General features: G+C 44.4%; 1 protein-coding gene across 1 annotated transcript in view; it reads right to left on the bottom strand.

The window, feature by feature from the left end:
- Positions 1–360: 360 nt before the first annotated feature.
- LOC124524331 (uncharacterized) overlaps positions 361–19,820 on the bottom strand; it is a 72,970-nt gene continuing 53,510 nt past the window's right edge. The window contains 9 exon segments of the mRNA XM_047096543.1: positions 361–470; positions 4,294–4,393; positions 10,095–10,439; positions 10,838–11,081; positions 11,083–11,817; positions 11,819–12,264; positions 12,266–12,870; positions 12,873–14,561; positions 14,648–14,803. Coding sequence (XP_046952499.1) covers positions 361–470; positions 4,294–4,393; positions 10,095–10,439; positions 10,838–11,081; positions 11,083–11,817; positions 11,819–12,264; positions 12,266–12,870; positions 12,873–14,561; positions 14,648–14,803 — 4,430 coding nt within the window.

Raw genomic sequence — 19,820 nt, 5'->3', positions numbered from 1 at the left:
GATCTGATTTTATAATAATTACACTAATGAACAAAGCATCTCTACCCTCTTAGACACCCACATGTTTAGGAAATAATTGTTTTTGTGAATGGCTGTGTGTTAATGAAAGAACTAGAGAGCACATTAAATGTGGTGCCTTATAAACATACATTTTAATTTCTCCTTTTCTCACTTTGTCATGTTAATATGATAATCACCAGAAGGAGTCACATAAAAAGCTTAGTCTAATAGCCAAAGTCAAATCAGGCTAAATCGAATATACCCATAATTCCTTAAAAACCTGATTTATGCTGTCTCATATGTAAAAAAGAAGAGTTAAAAACACTTGCCCATTGCTTTTTCACCCTTCTCTTTCCATCATTAGAAATCAGGACCAGTCACGGTGATTGCACTTGTGATTGCACTTCTGAAAGTTGCAGGGGATAAAAGCACTTGACCTACATTTTCCTTTAGGTTCTTTTTTCTGTAACCTGGAAGAAAAAAAATCAGAGTTCACAGTGAGAACAATAATCTTTCCTGCACCACCTACACCTTTATTCGCAGGGTTCTGTAATCAACTGTGACAGCATTTGAAGACACTAATCAGTCAGACTCTAAGATTATTGATTTCAGAAAAAAAAAGTGCATGAATGACTTCCTTTCCAATTCTTCATATCTGTGAGTAGCTCCAAACAGAAAACTCAATAACATCAATGACTCAAAACCTCCTACAAATCGATGTGCTAAGTCATAATACATAATAAAAGTAAAAGGCATAATGGGATTTGTGTAATACTATTAACATTTACGTTTGCTTTTGAGAGTGGTTCTGCTTCAAGGCTTATTGTGTACAACTGCTCTTCCCTACAAAGGACTAAAGAGAATGGGGACTGGAAAGGGTTTAGCTACAAACACTGCAATGCCTTCTTCTGGTTAGATCCTTCAATATGTCATATCTTGAGCCCTACAAGCACCGATCTTTAGCTCTAAAAAGACAACAGGAATTCATGTTTGATTATGCAAATGAGGATAATGTACCCAAATAAATATAAGATACAAAGAATCCAGATAATGAGGTTTTGTTGCTTCCATATGCATGCTAAAAGCCCAGCTTAATTTCAAACATCGCATCCCCATAAGTAGCTAATAATGTGTTATTCGCATGTCTCATTTATCTGTGTATCTCCAGCCCCTAATATAAGCCTGTCACACTGAAAGGACATTAAAATATGGGCTGAACTGAACAAAATAGAGATGGTTTCACATTCTATTGAACTGTGGAGAGTTAAAAATCACAAATATCTCTGTATTACAAAATGCCACCCAATCAATGAAATTATATTTATAAAACTCAATGTAAAAAATTATTGACACCAGCATCCTCCCTAAGGGCAGAATGGGTTATGATTTTTGAGATACTTGTAAGTTAATATCAAACATGAAACAATAATACATAGTATCTGAGACTAAAGTCTAAAATAGAAAGAAAGGAAACTACATGGAAATTCATAAAGTCTACCATTTTAAGTTAATTTATTTTTGGTTCTTTGACCTTTTCTCTGCACAGAATCTGTGTTCCATTTGGTAGGGTTGTTACCTATCTTTAAGGCAGGAACTTCATGGTGCTTTTAAAAGAAAGATTATCTGTAGGCGTTTCTAGTGCTTGGCTTGCCAAGATGGTTGACCTAATAATAAAAGTCTTGTGAATTACACTCATCATGCATTCAGTCATATAATTTTCTGCATCATCAGGGAGGAAAAATAAGTGTTTTCAGAATGGCTTTTCAAAAAAGTTGTTTCTTTCTACCTAGCATAGTTTTAGCCAGCACAGTTTTGAAATAAAAGGTAATAGGAAGGCTTTGGAATTTCCTTTTTTTAAAGTTTATGTATTTATTTTGAGAGAGAGCAAGAAAGAGAGAGAGAGGGAGAGAGAGAATCCCAAGCACTGATCCAGTGCTTACAGCATGGAGCCCGACAGGAGGCTCGATCTCAGGAACCATTAGATCATGACCTGAAACAAAATCAAGAAACAGATGCTTAACCTACTGAGCCACCCAGGCATTTCTAGAATGTCCTTTATTAAGGCCCTTTAGAGTTAAGATAGTCTCTCATCTATCTGGCTTTATATAAAGATTGAAGAAGAAAAGTGATATTTCCTTTAGAAAAACTTTTCTACCCCCATGGTAGACATGAAACTGTACCACCCGGATACCCCTTCCACATAACATTGCTCAGGTACAGAGTACAGTGTGCAGATGGTTTCCAGGTGTCAGTTCCTTCAGGGTCTACTTTAGCTGCAGTGAGCCACTTCAGCGTGAGGGAGAGCAACTCAAACAGGCTCTACTCAATCCAAAGTTCCCTACTCGATTAGCCAAGTCTTTCCTGGGCACCCCCAATGCAATTCCTCCCTCTGTCCAACACACTTCCTTCCTCCTTCCTTTCACAGGTCTCAATCAACAATAAACTTATACCCTACTTTATCTTAGAATCTACTTCAGAGGAATCCAGACTGAGGCAATACATATTAAGACTAGTCCAAGAATGTGGGAAATTAAATAGAGTTCTGGATTACTTACTGTCCTAGTAGAGGAGGCCTCCATTACTAGGGGTTTGGGTGGGGAGGGCAAGAACACACAAACTGTCCTTGACACAAGTTGGAAGTCCAATTGTTAAGACATGAAGTGGAATGGTATACCAATAGGAGGGGACACACTAATGAGTTTGAATATTGGGTTATTATTGCTGAAGGCCACTGATGCATTACAGAAGGATAAAGAACAGCTAAAGATGAGTATCAGGCAATTGAAAAACAAATGTGAAAAACATGATTTCCTTGGTTTCATTACAAAGCTCTCATCTTCTACAGCAGAAGGACAGAGGAAGTTAAGGAGCAGGCCCATGATTTAATGGTCTGAGTGACTTAACTACAAAGAAAATTAAATGCAAGGCCAAAGCAGGTCTGTTATGCCATAGTCAGGGCCTTAGGTGGGAAAATTTGAGACTGACATCTAGGTGGATGCTCCTGCGTGGGATGATGGTATTTGGGTGGATACTCCTATGTATTCTGACTTGCCACCCTACTCTCAAACTTCTGAGCCTAAAGAAGTGCCCTGTTTTTTATCATACACAACCCTCTATAGACATAGACACACAAAAAACAGTATCTCCTGTTTCCATGGTAAAGAAAAATGCTGAGGGTTCTATCTTAAAAGCTAATAGGTCACTTTATCAGAACTTGACCTCATCTCTTGTCTTGGTCACTATGCCAATAACTGGGATTAATTTACAATGTAATTTTCCTGGGGCATTGCTAGGTCTGATATGAAGAAAGGAGATTATATCTCAAAGTAGTTGCAAGACCTAACCAGCACATAATGGCAGGAGCCAAGAGAGTAAAGACACAGCCAGATTCTGAAGATGCTTGATAACAGTTATTAGAACATACACTTGGGTAGGAAAGAAATTGGGAGTGCGCTCACAGGACAGCAGATTTAGCACTGGCAAAGAGCAGGTGCTGCAACTTGATACTAGGATGATACTTAGAAACTTAAAAGAAGTGGTGCCGGCATTGTAGCAAGTAGAAAGGATAGAATTGCTATGGTAAATGGTGAAAGAAGGGATTAAAAGGTTTGGGGAAGTGGCCATTTGGGAATGGGTATGCAATATATGCCCTAAACATCCTCCAGATGATAACATTCCCCAGGAAAGCCCAGAGGACACACTACCTACCAAGACCATAAGGAATGGTGTGGCTTGTGGCTTAAGCACCAGGGGGCAAGGGGTTGCTATTGTAATGACCTGTAAGTTGGGAGTTGCAGCCAATGGGAGCCTGATCTGTAGAAAGCTACCGACACGATGAAAAGAAAACATTCTACCTAAGAGAAAATCGGTGTGTACCTTTCTCTTCAGAAGAAATAAGGATGGGTGACTGAGTAGCTGATGTCAGTCACCCCAATTAAAAAAAAAAAAGTCATGATTCCTTGTCTTATTTGAGAAGAGAACCAGATTTCAGATGTGGAAATCATTGGCTGAAAATGTATCCAAGTTCCTAGGAAGAAGGACATCATGGCAAGTACACCAGTAATGATTTTTATGATACTTTTCAAAGTGATTTATGGCCATTTGCTCAAGTAACTGTAAAGTCTGAAAAAGAGAGATACTCAGAAATTTTGAGAAATGTTTGACACAGTGTCTGAGTTGGCATTGGTAACCAGAACCCTGTCTATCATTAGGGCTCCTATAATAAAGGTATCATATACAAACCAAACAGTAAACGAAGTCAGCCTTGTGGTCCCATTGGGTCTACAGACCTACCCGGTAGCATTTCCCTGGTCACCGTATGTGTATTTTGGAGTGACATGTTTGGCAGCTGGTACAAGCCCCACATTGATATTACAGAGAATGGAAGATAATCCTATAAAAGTGAAAATCCCAACAACATCTATGCAAATTTTTTAATGTTTATTTATTTTTGAGAGAGACAGAGTGGGAGTGGGAGAGGGAGGGAGACATAGAATCCGAAGCAGGCTCCAGGCTCCAAGCTGTCAGCAAAGAGCTCTACATGGGGCTTGAACCCATGACCCATGAGATCATGACCTGAGTGGAAGATGGCTGCTTAACCAACTGAGCCACCCAGGGGCCCTTCTTGCAACCTTTAAAGACCCAGTGGTCAGGTGCATGCTGGATTATCTCCTTCACAAGTAGGAGACAGATAATTGCATTTTTCATATCCTACCATCTAAAAAAATTACAATGCATTTTTTCAGATTCTGGTAGCATTTCTCTGTATGTTTCTTCAGATTAAGGTAGCAGCATGTTCCACACCTAAGCATATTCCACTAAGAATACTTCTCAGGCCCATATACTGAATAAAGTGAAAAGCTTCCCGCTTTGAAAGAATCCCAGAACAGAAAGGGCTCTGCAGCTGATCCATGTTACAGTGCAAGAAGCTCTGATACTCATGCCACATGATTTTACAGGCCCTATGGTGTTGGAGATATCATGGTTAAAAAAGATGCAATGTACGATATGTGGCAAATCCCAGTGTAAAATTCACAATTCAGGACCCTGGGATTCTGCAACAAGGCCATGCCATTCACCAGACAAAATCATGTTTTCTGAAAAACCCCAAGGGTTCTGGAGCAAGATCATGCTAAATAAGGCAGACAATTATACACCTTAAAAAACAGCCTGTGGAATTCTTGTGGTCTAGTAGAGACAGAACACTTGGCCATGGTCATTAAGTGAGCATGGATCTGGAACTACCCATTCAGAACAGGATCTGTCAGCCAACAAATCATAAGTTTAAGTGGTCTCAGCAGCAATTTGACATAATATAGAAGAGGCACATCCCAAATTGACCATGAAACGGACCAAAGGGCACAAAAAAAGCTGCATAGACAGGAAACCTGGACTACAATGGCATCCATCACTGTTGCACTACTGCCTACCCTTAAGCTTACAACTGTGGTCATATCAGGTTCCCCATATGACCTGCTGAAGGAGAAAAAAGTCCAAACTTGCATCATGAGTATGTTGGCTCAATATATGGGTCCAAGCCCAAATTAAATATTAGTTGCATTATAACCTCACTTAGGATGGCCATGTAAGATTGCTATGAGGAAAAAGTCTTCTAATGGGAAGAGTTTGGGGCAGTACCACTGGTCATCCACTTTGTGTTGAAAATAAATGACATGAGATTAGAATATTTAAAGACTATGGGGTAATAGTAAATGGACTGGACAACTTATTAGGGTTGACAAAGGGGAAAATGCAAGGTTAGGGATAGGCAGATTTTGTGTAGAGGAATGTGATTAAACATAGGGAAATGGACATAAAGCTTGACAATCTTAATATTACATACTGATGCCACCAGAAAACATTCACCATGGAAAAACTAAATAAGCACCTGACATTGCCAATGGTTTCTGTCAACAGCCACCTCAAAGTAGATATGATGGGCATTTCATGAAGTTGCCATCATGGCAGATATAGAAGGCTCCATTCAGGCTGATATAGCAAAAGGCCATGGACCGGGTGACTTACAACAGCAAAAAATTATTTCTCACTGTTCTGGAGACTGAAAGTCTGAGATCAGGGTGCCAAGATTGTCAATTGAGAGCTCTCTTCTATGTCACAGACTTCTCATTGTATTTTCACAGAGCAAGTTAATTCTCTGGAGCCTCTTTTATAAGGGCACTGATCCCATTCATGAGATCTCCACCTTCATTATCCAACCACCATTCAAAGACCCCACTTCTAATGCCATAACATTGGGTGTTATATTTTTAAATTATTAATTTTGAGGGGACACAAACATTCAGAAGGTATGCATACACCCAACAATATAGGCTTCCATTTATCAAGGCTTATCTAGCTATTGCCAGAACCTAATGGTCAACCTACTGGCAATAGAAAACAGCTCAGTTCCCACTATGGCACTATTTTTCAAGGACACCAATTGGGCTCCTTGTACACTGGAAGGCCCAGATATTTGCTCTCAAGGAAACAGATACATATTCTGATTTTTTCTCATTTGTCCCAGAACTTAGCACAACTCTGTAAGGTCTTACAAAGTGTATTTATATTGGCATGGAATCCCACAGCATTTCATCAGACCAGGGAAACATTACAGCAAACAAGGTATGAAAGTGGGTTCGTGACCACAGGATTCACTGGATGTATCATTTACTCCACTCCCCAGAACCTGTTGGCCTGATAGAGCATTGGAATGGCTATGAAGGTAGAGATGAAGAGCCATTATTCTTTAAGGATAAAGTATCTTCCCCCACAAGGCATTGAAAGAAAGAACTGCATATGGCATGATGTCACCAAACAGAATGAATATATAAGCCCAGAAATCAAGTGATAGAAGTATGAGTGGTCTCACTTACCTTCTACTCCCAATAACTCACTGGTGGACTCTGTGCTCTCTGTAACTGTAATTCACACTATGAAGGGTTAAAAATCCCACACTACAAAGAGAGCACACTTTCACCAGCAAATACAGCAAGAGCCCCATTGATTATAAACTAGGTGCTCTGATTCTGTCAATACATTTATTTCTATCAGAGTCTGAAAAGAAGCATACATATTGATCTCTCTGTTTCCAAAGACCACCACTTTCTTCTCAGGAAGAGAAGCTCACAGAAATCCTGGAGAAGCTGTGCTCTGGATGTATATGAAGAAGTGGAACTTAGCACCAGTGAGGAGTATGGTAGATATCGGGGACAACTACCAAAATTCCTATTCAAGGAAGGGCTTGCTGTCCAGCTATAAGGAGACAGTCAATAGGCAGACACCAGCTGTCATCTCCTTCAAGGTCTGCCTCTGCTAGAGAAGACATTTGAGGTCACACCATTTTCACTAGTAGCCATCTGGTAACTAAGCTAGGTGGATATATAAAGACCTAGCAATTCTGACACACTTCTCATATTTCTCCATCAGGACTCTCCATCAAAGCTAGGGCTTTGTCAGACCTGCTTCACAATTCAACTGCTCCCTTGGTCCATTTCTTCTTTCTCTCCCTTCTTTCACAGGCAATGATAACCTAATAGATATATAGCACCCCAAACTCTGTCTCAGCTTCTGCTTACCAAGATTCAATCTTCAAAATGCCAACCCCAATCCTCCATTTCTGGTAACTAGCATTACCATTCTTCCATTTGCTGACTCATCATTTCCCAAAATATCATCCTAAGAAATAATATCTTATCAAGATATTAACTTTCATTCTACCATAGTAGAAACGCATGATCAAATGCTGGGTAAGACTAAGTTAAATGTTTTCTTACTGCATGACCAGACCAGACAGTTTAACCTGCAAAGGAACTTATCAGGAAAAAAAAAAAAAAAAAATATATATATATATATATATATATATATATATATTTTCCATCTTGCGAATCCCTAAGACATCAATCTCCCACCCATTGCCAATAATAAAATCTCTGGAAAATAAGTAGTCATGTGGTGACCTTTTTCATATATTTTTCCAGGAGCAGAAATAAGACATCATAAGTACTATAAATCATCAAACATAAAATTAAAAACACCGTTTGTAACAAGAGTTATAAGATTCCTTATGGCAGCTGTGATTTTTTACCCTTTGGAAACTGAACAGAGAGAATCAATGAGCATACAGAAAGTTTGAAGGATACATGAAAGTTTAGTTTTTCACAATTTTTAATATCATCTATCTTCATTAATATTATTAGATAATTTTTGAAACATGTTTGAGATATTTAATCAAATCTAATTTACTCAAGGATTTTAAAATCACATCTTAAAAAATAAAATCATGTTTGAGAATGTGCGTAACAGTAATTTTTCGGTGGAAGATTACCATTTTTCGTATGCTCATTAAAAAAATGGAAATGAGATAATTTGTATGTTACTTTTTTCTCAAGTGAAATTGACCTCTCCTTTAGCTTTAAAAGAATACAAGATAGAAATTTTTACTTAAAAAAATCTAGCTCTTTGTATACATTTTTCTGCCAAAATGGTCTTGGTTGACTAAATGATTAGTCTAAACCAATTACATTCCCCTTGCCACTATATATTTAGAAAAGGGCATGCAATGGGGGCATCTGGGTTGCTCAGTTGCTTAAGCGTCTTGATCTCAGGGGCCTGAGGTCAAACTCTGCATTGGGCCCTGCATTGAGCTCCACCCTGGGCATGAAGCCTACTTAAAAACAAAACAAACGAAACTAAACGATAGTACATGTAACCAAATCCAGGACAATGAGAAGTGAGAGAAGTTATCTGTGAATCTTCTGTGAGTAGGTTCCTGCTGCTTAGAAGTCACAAGAAAAGATGAACACCTCCTTCCAATGGACACTGCCAACTCTATATACAATGCCTGGAAGTTCTAGAGTTGTCTTTCCACTAATTAGCGTGAGTATAAAGTCAAGACCTGGAGGGTAGAGCCAAGAGAAACTGAGCCAGAGCCTACCTCTGTCACACCTTGATTCCATCCTGCACTTCGACTTGCTTTTATGTGAGATAAAACTTATTAAGATTGTTTGCATTGTTTTAAATTACATGAAGTGTACAACATCCTTACTTATAGAAGATTTCTAATTCCTCTAGAAAAAAAATCATAATAACCAAACGCTATTTAATTTCCCACTATGGGGATCCTGGGAAGATGGCGGCGTAGGAGGACGCTGGGCTCACCGCGCATCCTGCTGATCACTTAGATTCCACCTACACCTGCCTAAATAACCCAGAAAACCACCGGAAGACTAGCAGAACGGAGTCTCCAGAGCCAAGCGCAAGCGAGAGGCCCATGGAAGAGGGTAGGAAGGGCAGAGAGGCGGTGTGCGCTCCACGGACTGGAGGGAGGGAGACGGGGCGGAGGGGCGGCCCTCTGGCAAAGCAGAACCCCTGAGTCTGGCTTGCAAAGCGGAGGGGCTGATGGAGTGTGTTCCGACAGCAAGCAGTGTTATGCCCAGAATTCGTGATCCCCAAAGACCACTAGGGAGCCGAGTCCGATGCAAAAGCAAAAGAGCCTTTATTCGAGCTAGCTGGAGCTCAATCCCCTACCTGCACCGACGCAGCGGTGAGATACCAGGGAGAGAGAGTGAGTTTCAAAAGCACAAAGGTTTTATAGGGGTCTAGGGGCAGTTGGTGAGGTAATGGCTGTGGCCTCAGCCGATTGGCTGGGGAAGGGTCGGAGTCCTGTTACGCAGGTCGCTGGGCGTGTTTTGATCAGGAAGTTTGAATGGGTGAGCAGGAGGTTACTCAAGGGGAGGAGGCGTGGTCTGAGGTTTCTGCGATTTTCCCGGGAAAGGGGTCATGTCGGGGACATAGTCACTCAAGGTGGAGGACACAGAACAAGATGGAGTCGGCTGGCATATGCTCGCCCTTTCATTCCCCCCTTGTCATGTAGCTTACGGACCCAATCATGGGACCGGCTGCATTTATGGTGACAAGGGGAACAGAGTTTGAAGGTTTACGCTAAGTTCTGGGAAGCATGCGTCCCTGGGGTGGCTCTGGGAGGTCTGATTAAGTATTGTCCCCGAGCTGGTGTCTATGATCTGCCAGGTGATGTTTTGGGGGGCGTGGGGACTCCCAGCAGCATGAGCAATGACAAGCAGAGTTAACAGAGTTACCAATATTAGGTGGGTCGAATGCGCTGTAGCTTGAGCTTGAGCAGGTTGTGTTGGTCCCGACTGATGGCCCATCGCGTGATGAAGTCCTTCTGGATCCAGGAGGGGTCTGCTGGCCGAACATGGGTGTGATGGACCCAGGTCGCGATGCCATCTACTTTGAGAGCGGTGGGGGTTGTCAGCACCACGATGTAGGGTCCCTTCTAGCGCGGCTCGAGGGTCTCTCAGTGGTGCCTCTTGACATAGACCCAGTCTCCCAGCCTGTACTGATGAGGTGTCCGGGTCGGGCCAGCCTAGTAGATGGCACGGAGGCGCGGCCAAATGTCCTCGTGCGCCCTCTGGAGCCCTCTCAAGGAAAGAAAAAGTTCTTGATCTTTAAACCCAGCAATAAGTTCAGCTCGAAGGCTGGGAATAACAGGGGGTGGCCTGCCAAACATGATCTCGTAGGGAGTAAAACCCAGAGTGTAAGGAGTGTTTCTAACCCGGTAAAGGGCGTACGGTAGGAGAGTCACCCAGTCCCCGCCAGTCTCCATGGTTAATTTGGTAAGGGTCTCTTTTAGGGTTCTATTCATTCTTTCTACCTGTCCTGAGCTCTGGGGCCTATAAGCACAATGTAATTTCCAGTTTGCCCCCACCGCCTTGGCTACTGCCTGTGTTACCTGCGAGATAAAAGTTGGTCCATTGTCTGATCCTACCATGGCAGGAAAACCATACCTGGGTAAGATGTCTTCTAGTAGCTTCTTAGCCACCGTCTGAGCTGTTTCATGCTTGGTTGGGTATGCCTCCACCCAGCCAGAGAAGGTGTCTGTAAATACTAAAAGATATTTATAACCATACTTTCCTGGTTTGACTTCAGTGAAGTCGACTTCCCATTGGGCTCCCGGTCTGGTGCCTCTGAGCCTGGTTCCTTTTTTATTTGATGTGGCTCTCACGTTGGTGAGTTGGCAGGTCTTGCAGGCAGATACAACTTGCTCTATTTTGGTGTCCTGTTGGTGAATCTTGATTCCGGGCCCCCATGTGAGTAGACCGATGCATGTGCTCTAATATTGAGACTCCGAGCTGGTCTGGCAGCACGAGCTCCTTGTTAGGTGTATACCACCATCCCTTTATCTCCTGGGCCATGGGGAGTTTCTTGATCCACTGTAACTCCTCCTGGGATTACTTGGGCTGGTCTGGTAAAACTGGGTCTCCTGGGTCTGGTAGTTGTATGGTCATGGTGGGGACTGGAGTAAGGGCTACTGCCTTGGCTGCCTGGTCAGCCTTTCGATTACCTCTAGCTACTGGGTTATCAGCTTTTTGGTGCCCTTGGCAGTGGATAATGGCTAGCTTGGCAGGAAGCCATAAGGCCGTAAGCAGGTTAAGTATCTCCTGCTTATTTTTTATAGTCCGTCCTTCTGCTGTCAGTAACCCCCTCTCCTGATAAATTGCCCCATGAATACGAGTTGTGGCAAATGCAAAACGGCTGTCTGTGTAGATGTTAAGCCATTTTCCAGCTCCCAGCGTCAGCGCCTTGGTGAGGGCTATGAGCTCTGCTCGCTGGGCTGACGTTCCGGAGGGTAGAGCCTCCGCCCATACGGTGTCTGTTTCGGTGACCACCGCTGCACCCGCATACCTGTGTCCATCTTGCACAAAACTGCTGCCATCAGTGAACCAAGTAGCCTCGGCATCGGGGAGGGGCCGGTCGGTCAGTTCCATCTGGAATCCATGTACTTGTTCCAGGATTCCCGCAGTCATGTAGTGGAGCACCTAGGTCAGGGTCGGGCAGCAGGGTTGCAGGATTGAGGGCTGCACTGGGGTGGAACCGCACTCATGGAGGGTTGAGTAGGAGGCTCTGGTAATGAGTCATACGTGTATTGCTCATCCATCTATCCGGAGGCTGTTTCAGGACCCCTTCAATGGCGTGTGGGGTCGTGATCCAGATCTCCTGTCCTAGGGTCAGTTTGTCTGCATCCTTGACTAGGAGTGCTGTCGCCGCAATAATTCTTAGGCATGGCGGCCAGCCGGCAGCCACTGGGTCTAGTTTCTTAGACAGGAAAGCCACTGGGCTGTTCCAGGGGCCTAAGGCTTGAGTTAGAACCCCTTTTGCTATTCCCTTATGTTCGTCTACAAAGAGGTGGAAGGGTTTCGTAATGTCTGGTAGGCCCAGGTCTGGGGCACTTAAGAGGGCCTTTTTTTAACTGATTAAAGGCAATTTCTTCTTTTTCAGTCCATTTAAATGTTTTCCCCTCTTTGGTAGCTTCATATAAGGGCTTGGCAATCTCAGCAAAACCTGGAACCCAGAGGCGGCAGTAGCCGGCTGATCCTAGGAATTCCCTCACTTCTCTTCAGGAGGTGGGAGTAGGGGTCTTTAGGACAGTTTCTTTTCTGGCATCTGATAACCGCCGCTGTCCGCCCTCCAGGATATATCCCAGGTAACTTACCCTCTCCCTGCATATCTGAGCCTTCTTCCCGGATGCCCGGTACCCTAAGGTCCCCAGGGTAGCCAGCAGGTCCTGGGTCCCTCGCTCACAGTCTTTGGCCATGTCGGCAGCAATCAGGATGTCATCTACGTACTGTAGGAGGGTGAGGCCAGGGTGCTCCCTTCTGTACTCACCCAGGTCCTCGTGTAGTGCCTCATCGAAGATGGTGGGTGAATTTTTGAATCCCTGAGGTAGCCGTGTCCAGGTGAGTTGCCCACTGTAGCCCTCCTCCGGATCATGCCACTTGAAGGCGAACAAGGGTTGGCTCTGGGGTGCCAGCGGCAGACTGAAGAAGGCATCCTTTAAATCTAGTACAGTTACCAGACCCTGGAGGGTGCCAAGGAGCTCAAGAGAGTATATGGGTTGGGAACAGTTGGGTGTATGTCCGTGACCCTCTTATTTACTTCCCGGAGGTCTTGTACCGGTCGGTAGTCATTTGTGTGAAGCTTTTTGACTGGCAGTAGGGGGCTGTTCCAGGCAGACTGGCAAGGAACTAGTACCCCTAGGCTTCGTAGTCTCCGGATGTGTGGCTGGATCCCCTTCCGGGCCTCCTGAGACATGGGGTATTGTTTGATCCTTACCGGACTCTCTCCTGGCTTGAGCTCTACCAGGACTGGGGTCCTGTGAGCAGCTAGTCCCATCCCCCCTGTCTCTGCCCAAACTGAGGGGAATTCTTGTAGCCATCTGTCTATATTATCCTCTCTCGGGAGCGCCTCCTGGTGGAGGCGGTATTCATCTTCCAGTTTCATGGTCAGTACCTGGATGGGGTGGCCCTTGCCATCGGTGACCTGAGGCCCCCCTTGTCTGAAAGTTATCTGAGCTCCAATCTTGGTCAGTAAGTCCCGTCCTAACAGCGGGTAGGGGCATTCTGGTATTACCATAAAGGAATGGGATACCCGGCCTGTTCCCAAATCTACTGTTCTTCGGGTAGTCCATGAATACTGGCTCATACCAGTTGCCCCTTGTACCCAGGACTTCCTGCTGGCTAGTTTTCCTTGTGGGGTGCAGAGGACCGAATGTTGTGCTCCGGTGTCGACAAGGAAGTCAACAGGGGTCCCCTCCACTTTAAGAGTTACCCTGGGTTCGGGGAGAGGGTCCGAACCCCGACTCCCCTAATCACTTAGTTCATCTAGCTCTAGGACTTTTACTCGATCAGTCTTGCTTCCCTTCCCGCCGGCCCTTTTTGGACAATCTCGGGCCCAATGCCCTATCCCCTTGCAGTATGCTCACTGATCCTTCTGCAGCCTCTGCTTCCCCCCCTTGGTGGTTCCTTTACCTTTTCTTGCGTCGTCTGCCAGCTGCCGGAGATGGTGGTCTCGTTCCTCGGGGAAGTCAGCAATGGTAGCTAGAAGTATTCTGGCCAGGTCTTGAGTCTGCTTACTGCTGGCAGCCGCCATGGCACGAGCCTGCTTGTCCTCAGGAGGCTCCCGGTTATTATATACCTTTTCGGCTACCACCAGTAAGTCCTGCAGACTTTTTTCTCCTAGTCTCTCTATTTTCTGTAATTTTCTCCTAATGTCTATGGCCGATTGGTTTACAAAGGCCATGATAACAGCTGCCTTGCTTTCCAGAGCCTCTGGATCCATGGGGGTATAGGTACGGAATGCCTCCATGATCCGTTCTAAAAAGGCAGCCGGAGATTCATCTTTTTCCTGTTGCACATTTCCTACCTTGGCCAAATTGGTTGGCTTTCTAGCAGCCATTCAGAGACCCCCCATTAGAGTCTGGTGGTAGACCCGGAGCCTCTCCTTACCTTCTGCCGTGTTGAAATCCCACTGGGGCCGAGTTAAGGGGAAGGAGGCATCTATCTGAGCCTGGTTGGTGGTGGGATTCCAGTCTGCACCCAGAACTAGTTTTCGGGCCTCATTGAGGATTCTTTCTCTTTCTTCAGTCGTGAACAGGACCTGCAAAAGCTGCTGGCAATCGTCCCACGTGGGCTGATGGGTAAAAAGAACAGAGTCTAATAAATCAATAAGCCCTGCCGGTTTCTCGGGAAACTTAGGATTCTGAGCTTTCCAATTGTAGAGGTCACTAGTGGCGAAAGGCCAATAGTGATGGGCCTGATTCCCCTCCGCATCTGGGGGTCCGGTGGCTTGCAGGAGCAGAATAGTGGAGTCAGCGGCAGAGGCAGATTGCTCCCTCTGAGCCCTTTGTCTGGTAAAGGGCGGGCTTCCCACTGGAGTGTTTCCGCCTCCCGCTCTCGGAGCAGCGTCTGCCTCCCCCGGAGAGGGAGGATGGTGTTCTTCCGGCATCCTAGAGGGGTTATACGGGGGAGGAAAAATTAATTCTTCTTCAGTACCCCCCTGTAAGACAGGGTAGAGGGGTGCTGAAGGCTGGATAAGACTTTTCTTCTTCTTTGTCCCCTGCAAAGCAAGAATGGGTTTTGGCTCCGGAGGGAGCGGGGCTAGGAAGGGCTTAAGCCAAGAGGGTGGGTAGAGGGGTAGTCTGAGCCTGCCCTGTAACGTCCATCCAGTAAGTCCACAGAGCAAAAGAGAGAAACACAAAAACAGACAAACAGAGGGCCCCTAGAAAGTCTTCCAACTCCATGGAAGCAAAACTGAAAGCTAGCTTAGACCTTTGAGGGGATTCCACGTCCCTCCAAAGACGACGGCCTCACGCCGACCAGTGGGAGTGACCCACCTTGTCTCAGACCTTTGAGGGGATTCCACGTCCCTCCAGAAGGGAGAATCGGAACGTCTTTCGAAACTCCCGGCCCGTGGTCCTCCTGTGCGTCCACTTAGACCGCGTCGGGCACTACCAGAATTCCAGAAATAAGCTCACACAGAAAAGACAGAACAAACAGACAGACACTAACCGTGGCCAGTCAGGCTCTCCGGGTCGGGGGTCCCTCGGGGGTCTTGGGGATCCCAGCCGAGCCCCCAAATGTTATGCCCAGAATTTGTGATCCCCAAAGACCACTAGGGAGCCGAGTCCGATGCAAAAGCAAAAGAGCCTTTATTCGAGCTAGCTCGAGCTCAATCCCCTACCTGCACCGACGCAGCGGTGAGATACCAGGGAGAGAGAGCGAGTTTCAAAAGCACAAAGGTTTTATAGGGGTCTAGGGGCAGTTGGTGAGGTGATGGCTGTGGCCTCAGCTGATTGGCTGGGGAAGGGTCGTGGCCTCGGCCGATTGGCTGGGGAAGGGTCGGAGTCCTGTTACGCAGGTCGCTGGGCATGTTTTGATCAGGAAGTTTGAATGGGTGAGCAGGAGGTTACTCAAAGGGAGGAGGCGCGGTCTGAGGTTTCTGCGATTTTCCCGGGAAAGGGGTCATGTCGGGAACATAGTCACTCAAGGTGGAGGACACGGAACAAGATGGAGTCGGCTGGCATAGGCTCGCCCTTTCAAGCAGGATGTGACATCTGGAAGGTTATAAGCTAACATTTCTGCTCCAAGAATGGGAGGGCTGGAGGACAACATGAGGGAGAGTTGTTGAGCCCTGGACAACAGAGCTCAGCTTGGCGGGGAACAAAGGCGCTCGCCAGCGCCATCTCCCTCGCCCATCCCCCAGCCAAAATCCCAAAGGGAACCGGTTCCTGCCAGGGAGCTTGCTTGCACCGCACAACCACCCAAGGCTGTGCTTCTGCGGATCCATCCCTCCTTGGGTCTGACTCCCTCCTGGTGCTGCAGGGCCCCTCCCAAAGCCGATCTCCAAAGGAAAAGAGAGCTGAGCCTGCCCCTCCCACCCCCGTGCACCTTGCCGATCCACCCCAGCTAATACGCCAGATCCCCAGCACCACAAGCCTGGCAGTGTGCAAGTAGCCCAGATGGGCCACACCACGCCACAGTGAATCCCGCCCCTAGGAGAGGGGAAGAGAAGACACACACCAGTCTGACTGTGACCCCAGCGGTGGGCTGGGGGCAGACATCAGGTCTGACTGCGGCCCCTCCCACCAACGCAAAGTTATTCAAGACAGCACAGGGGAAGTGCCCTGCAGTCTCGCTCCAGGGACTATCCAAAATGACGAAACGGAAGAATTCCCCTCAGAAAAATGTCCAGGAAATAACAACAGCTAGTGAACTGATCAAAAATGATTTAAACAATATAACAGAAAGTAAATTTAGAATAATAGTCATAAAATTAATTGCTGGGCTTGAAAACAGTATAAAGAACAGCAGAGAATCCCTTGCTACAGAGATCAAGGGACTAAGGAACAGCCAGGAGGAGCTAAAAAATGCTATCATTGAACTGCAAAATAAAATGGAGACAACTACGGCTTGGATTGAAGAGGCAGAGGAGGGAATAGGTGAACTAGAAGATAAAATTATGGAAAAAGAAGAAGCTGAGAAAAAGAGAGATAAAAAAAATCCAAGAGTATGAGAAGAAAATTAGGGAACTCAGTGATGCACTAAAGAGAAATAATCTACGCATAAGTCGTATTCCAGAGGAGGAAGAGAGAGGGAAAGGTGCTGAAGGTGTACTTGAAGAAATAATAGCTGAGAACTTCCCGGATCTGGGGAAAGAAAAAGGCATTGAAATCCAAGAGGCACAGAGAATTCTCTTCAGACCCAACTTGAATTGATCTTTTGCATGACATATCATAGTGAAACTGGCAAAATACAAGGATAAAGAGAAAATTCTAAAAGCAGCTAGAGATAAACGTGCTCTAACATATAAAGGGAGACCTATAAGACTTGTGACTGATCTCTCTTCTGAAACTTGGCAGGCCAGAAAGGAATGGCAGGAGATCTTCAATGTGATGAACAGAAAAAATATGCAGCCGAGAATCCTTTATCCAGCAAGTCTGTCATTTAGAATAGAAGGAGAGATAAAGGTCTTCCCAAACAAACAAAAACTGAAGGAATTTGTCACCACTAAACCAGCCCTACAAGAGATCCTAAGGGGGATCCTGTGAGACAAAGTACCAGAGACATCACTACAAGCATGAAACCTACAGACATCACAATGACTCTAAACCCGTATCTTTCTATAATAACACTGAATGTAAATGGACTAAATGCGCCAACCAAAAGACATAGGGTATCAGAATGGATAAAAAAACAAGACCCATCTATTTGCTGTCTACAGGAGACTCATTTTAGACCTGAGGACACTTTCAGATTGAAAGTGAGGGAATGGAGAACTATTTATCATGCCACTGGAAGTTAAAATAAAGCTGGAATAGCCATACTTACATCAGACAAACTGGACTTTAAATTAAAGGCTGTAACAAGAGATGTAGAAGGGCATTATATAATAATTACAGGGTCTATCCGTCAGGAAAAGCTAACAATTATAAATGTCTATGCACCAAATACAGGAGTATTCTTCATAAGTATACAAGAATTGAAATCATACCATGCATACTTTCAGACCACAATGCTATGAAGCTTGAAATCAACCACAGGAAAAAGTCTGGAAAACCTCCAAAAGCATGGAGGTTAAAGAACACCCTACTTAAGAATGAATGGGTCAACCAGGCAATGAGAAGAAATTTAAAAATATATGGAAACAAATGAAAATGAAAATACAACAATCCAAACACTTTGGGATGCAGCGAAGGCAGTCCTGAGAGGAAAATACATTGCAATCCAGGCCTATCTCAAGAAACAAGAAAAATCCCAAATACAAAATCTAACAGCACACCTAAAGGAAATAGAAGCAGAACAGCAAAGACAGCCTAAATCCAGCAGAAGAAGAGAAATAATAAATATCAGAGCAGAAATAAACAATATAGAATCTAAAAAAACTGTAGATGAGATCAACGAAACCAAGGGTTGGTTTTTTGAAAAAATAAACAAAATTGATAAACCTCTAGCCAGGCTTCTCAAAAAGAAAAGGGAGATGACCCAAATAGATGAAATCATGAATGAAAATGGAATTATTACAACCAATCCCTCAGAAATACCAGCAATTATCAGGGAATACTATGAAAAATTATATGCCAACAAACTGGACAACCTGGAAGAAATGGACAAATTCCTAAACAGCCACACTCTTCCAAAACTCAATCAGGAGGAAATAGAAAGCTTGAACAGACCCATAACCAGCGAAGAAATTAAAACAGTTTTCAAAAATCTCCCAACAAATAAGAGTCCAGGACCAGATGGGTTCCCAGGGGAGTTCTAACAGACATTTAAAGCAGAGATAATACCTATCCTTCTCAAGCTATTCCAAAAAATAGAGAAGGAAAACTTCCAGACTCATTCTACGAAGCCAGTATTACTTTGATTCCTAAACCAGACAGAGACCCAGTAAAAAAAGAGAACTACAGGCGAATATCCCTGATGAATATGGATGCAAAAATTCTCAATAAGATACTAGCAAATGGGATTCAACAGCATATAAAAAGAATTATTCACCATGATCAAGTGGGATTCATTCCTGGGATACAGGGCTGGTTCAACATTCGCAAATCAATCAATGTGATACATCACATTAATAAAAGAAAAGATAAGAACCCTATGATCCTGTCAATCGATGCAGAAAAGGCCTTTGACAAAATTCAGCACCCTTTCTTAATAAAAACCCTCGTGAAAGTCGGGATAGAAGGAACATACTTAAAGATCATCAGCTAACATCATCCTCAATGGGGAGAAACTGAGAGCTTTTTCCCTGAGATCAGGAACACGACAGGGATGTCCACTCTCACCACTGTTGTTTAACATAGTGTTGGAAGTGCTAGCACCAGCAATCAGACAACAAAAGGAAATCAAAGGCATCAAAATTGGCAAAGATGAAGTCAACCTTTCGCTTTTTGCAGATGACATGATATTATACATGGAAAATCCAATAGACTCCACCAAAAGTCTGCTAGAACTGATACATGAATTCAGCAAAGTTGCAGGATACAAAATCAATGTACAGAAATCAGTTGCATTCTTATACACTAATAATGAAGCAACAGAAAGACAAATAAAGAAACTGATCCCATTCACAATTGCACCAAGAAGCATAAAATACCTAGGAATAAATGGGCAGAAAACATGAATAGACACTTCTCTAAAGAAGACATCCGGATGGCCAACAGGCACATGAAAAGATGCTCAACGTCGCTCCTCATCAGGGAAATACAAATCAAAACCACACTCAGATATCACCTCACGCCAGTCAGAGAGGCCAAAATGAACAAATCAGGAGACTATAGATGCTGGAGAGGATGTGGATAAATTGGAACCCTCTTGCACTGTTGGTGGGAATGCAAACTGGTACAGCCGCTCTGGAAAACAGTGTGGAGGTTCCTCAAAAAATTAAAAATAGACCTACCCTATGACCCAGCAATAGCACTGCTAGGAATTTACCCAAGGGACACAGGAGTACTGATGCATAGG

Source organism: Lynx rufus, unplaced genomic scaffold (genome assembly GCF_022079265.1).
Source record: "Lynx rufus isolate CCGP_SWC_20201006 ecotype Redwood Valley unplaced genomic scaffold, mLynRuf1.p SCAF_10, whole genome shotgun sequence".
Classification (NCBI taxonomy): domain Eukaryota; kingdom Metazoa; phylum Chordata; class Mammalia; order Carnivora; family Felidae; genus Lynx; species Lynx rufus.
This window is presented reverse-complemented; position numbering and strand designations above follow the sequence as displayed.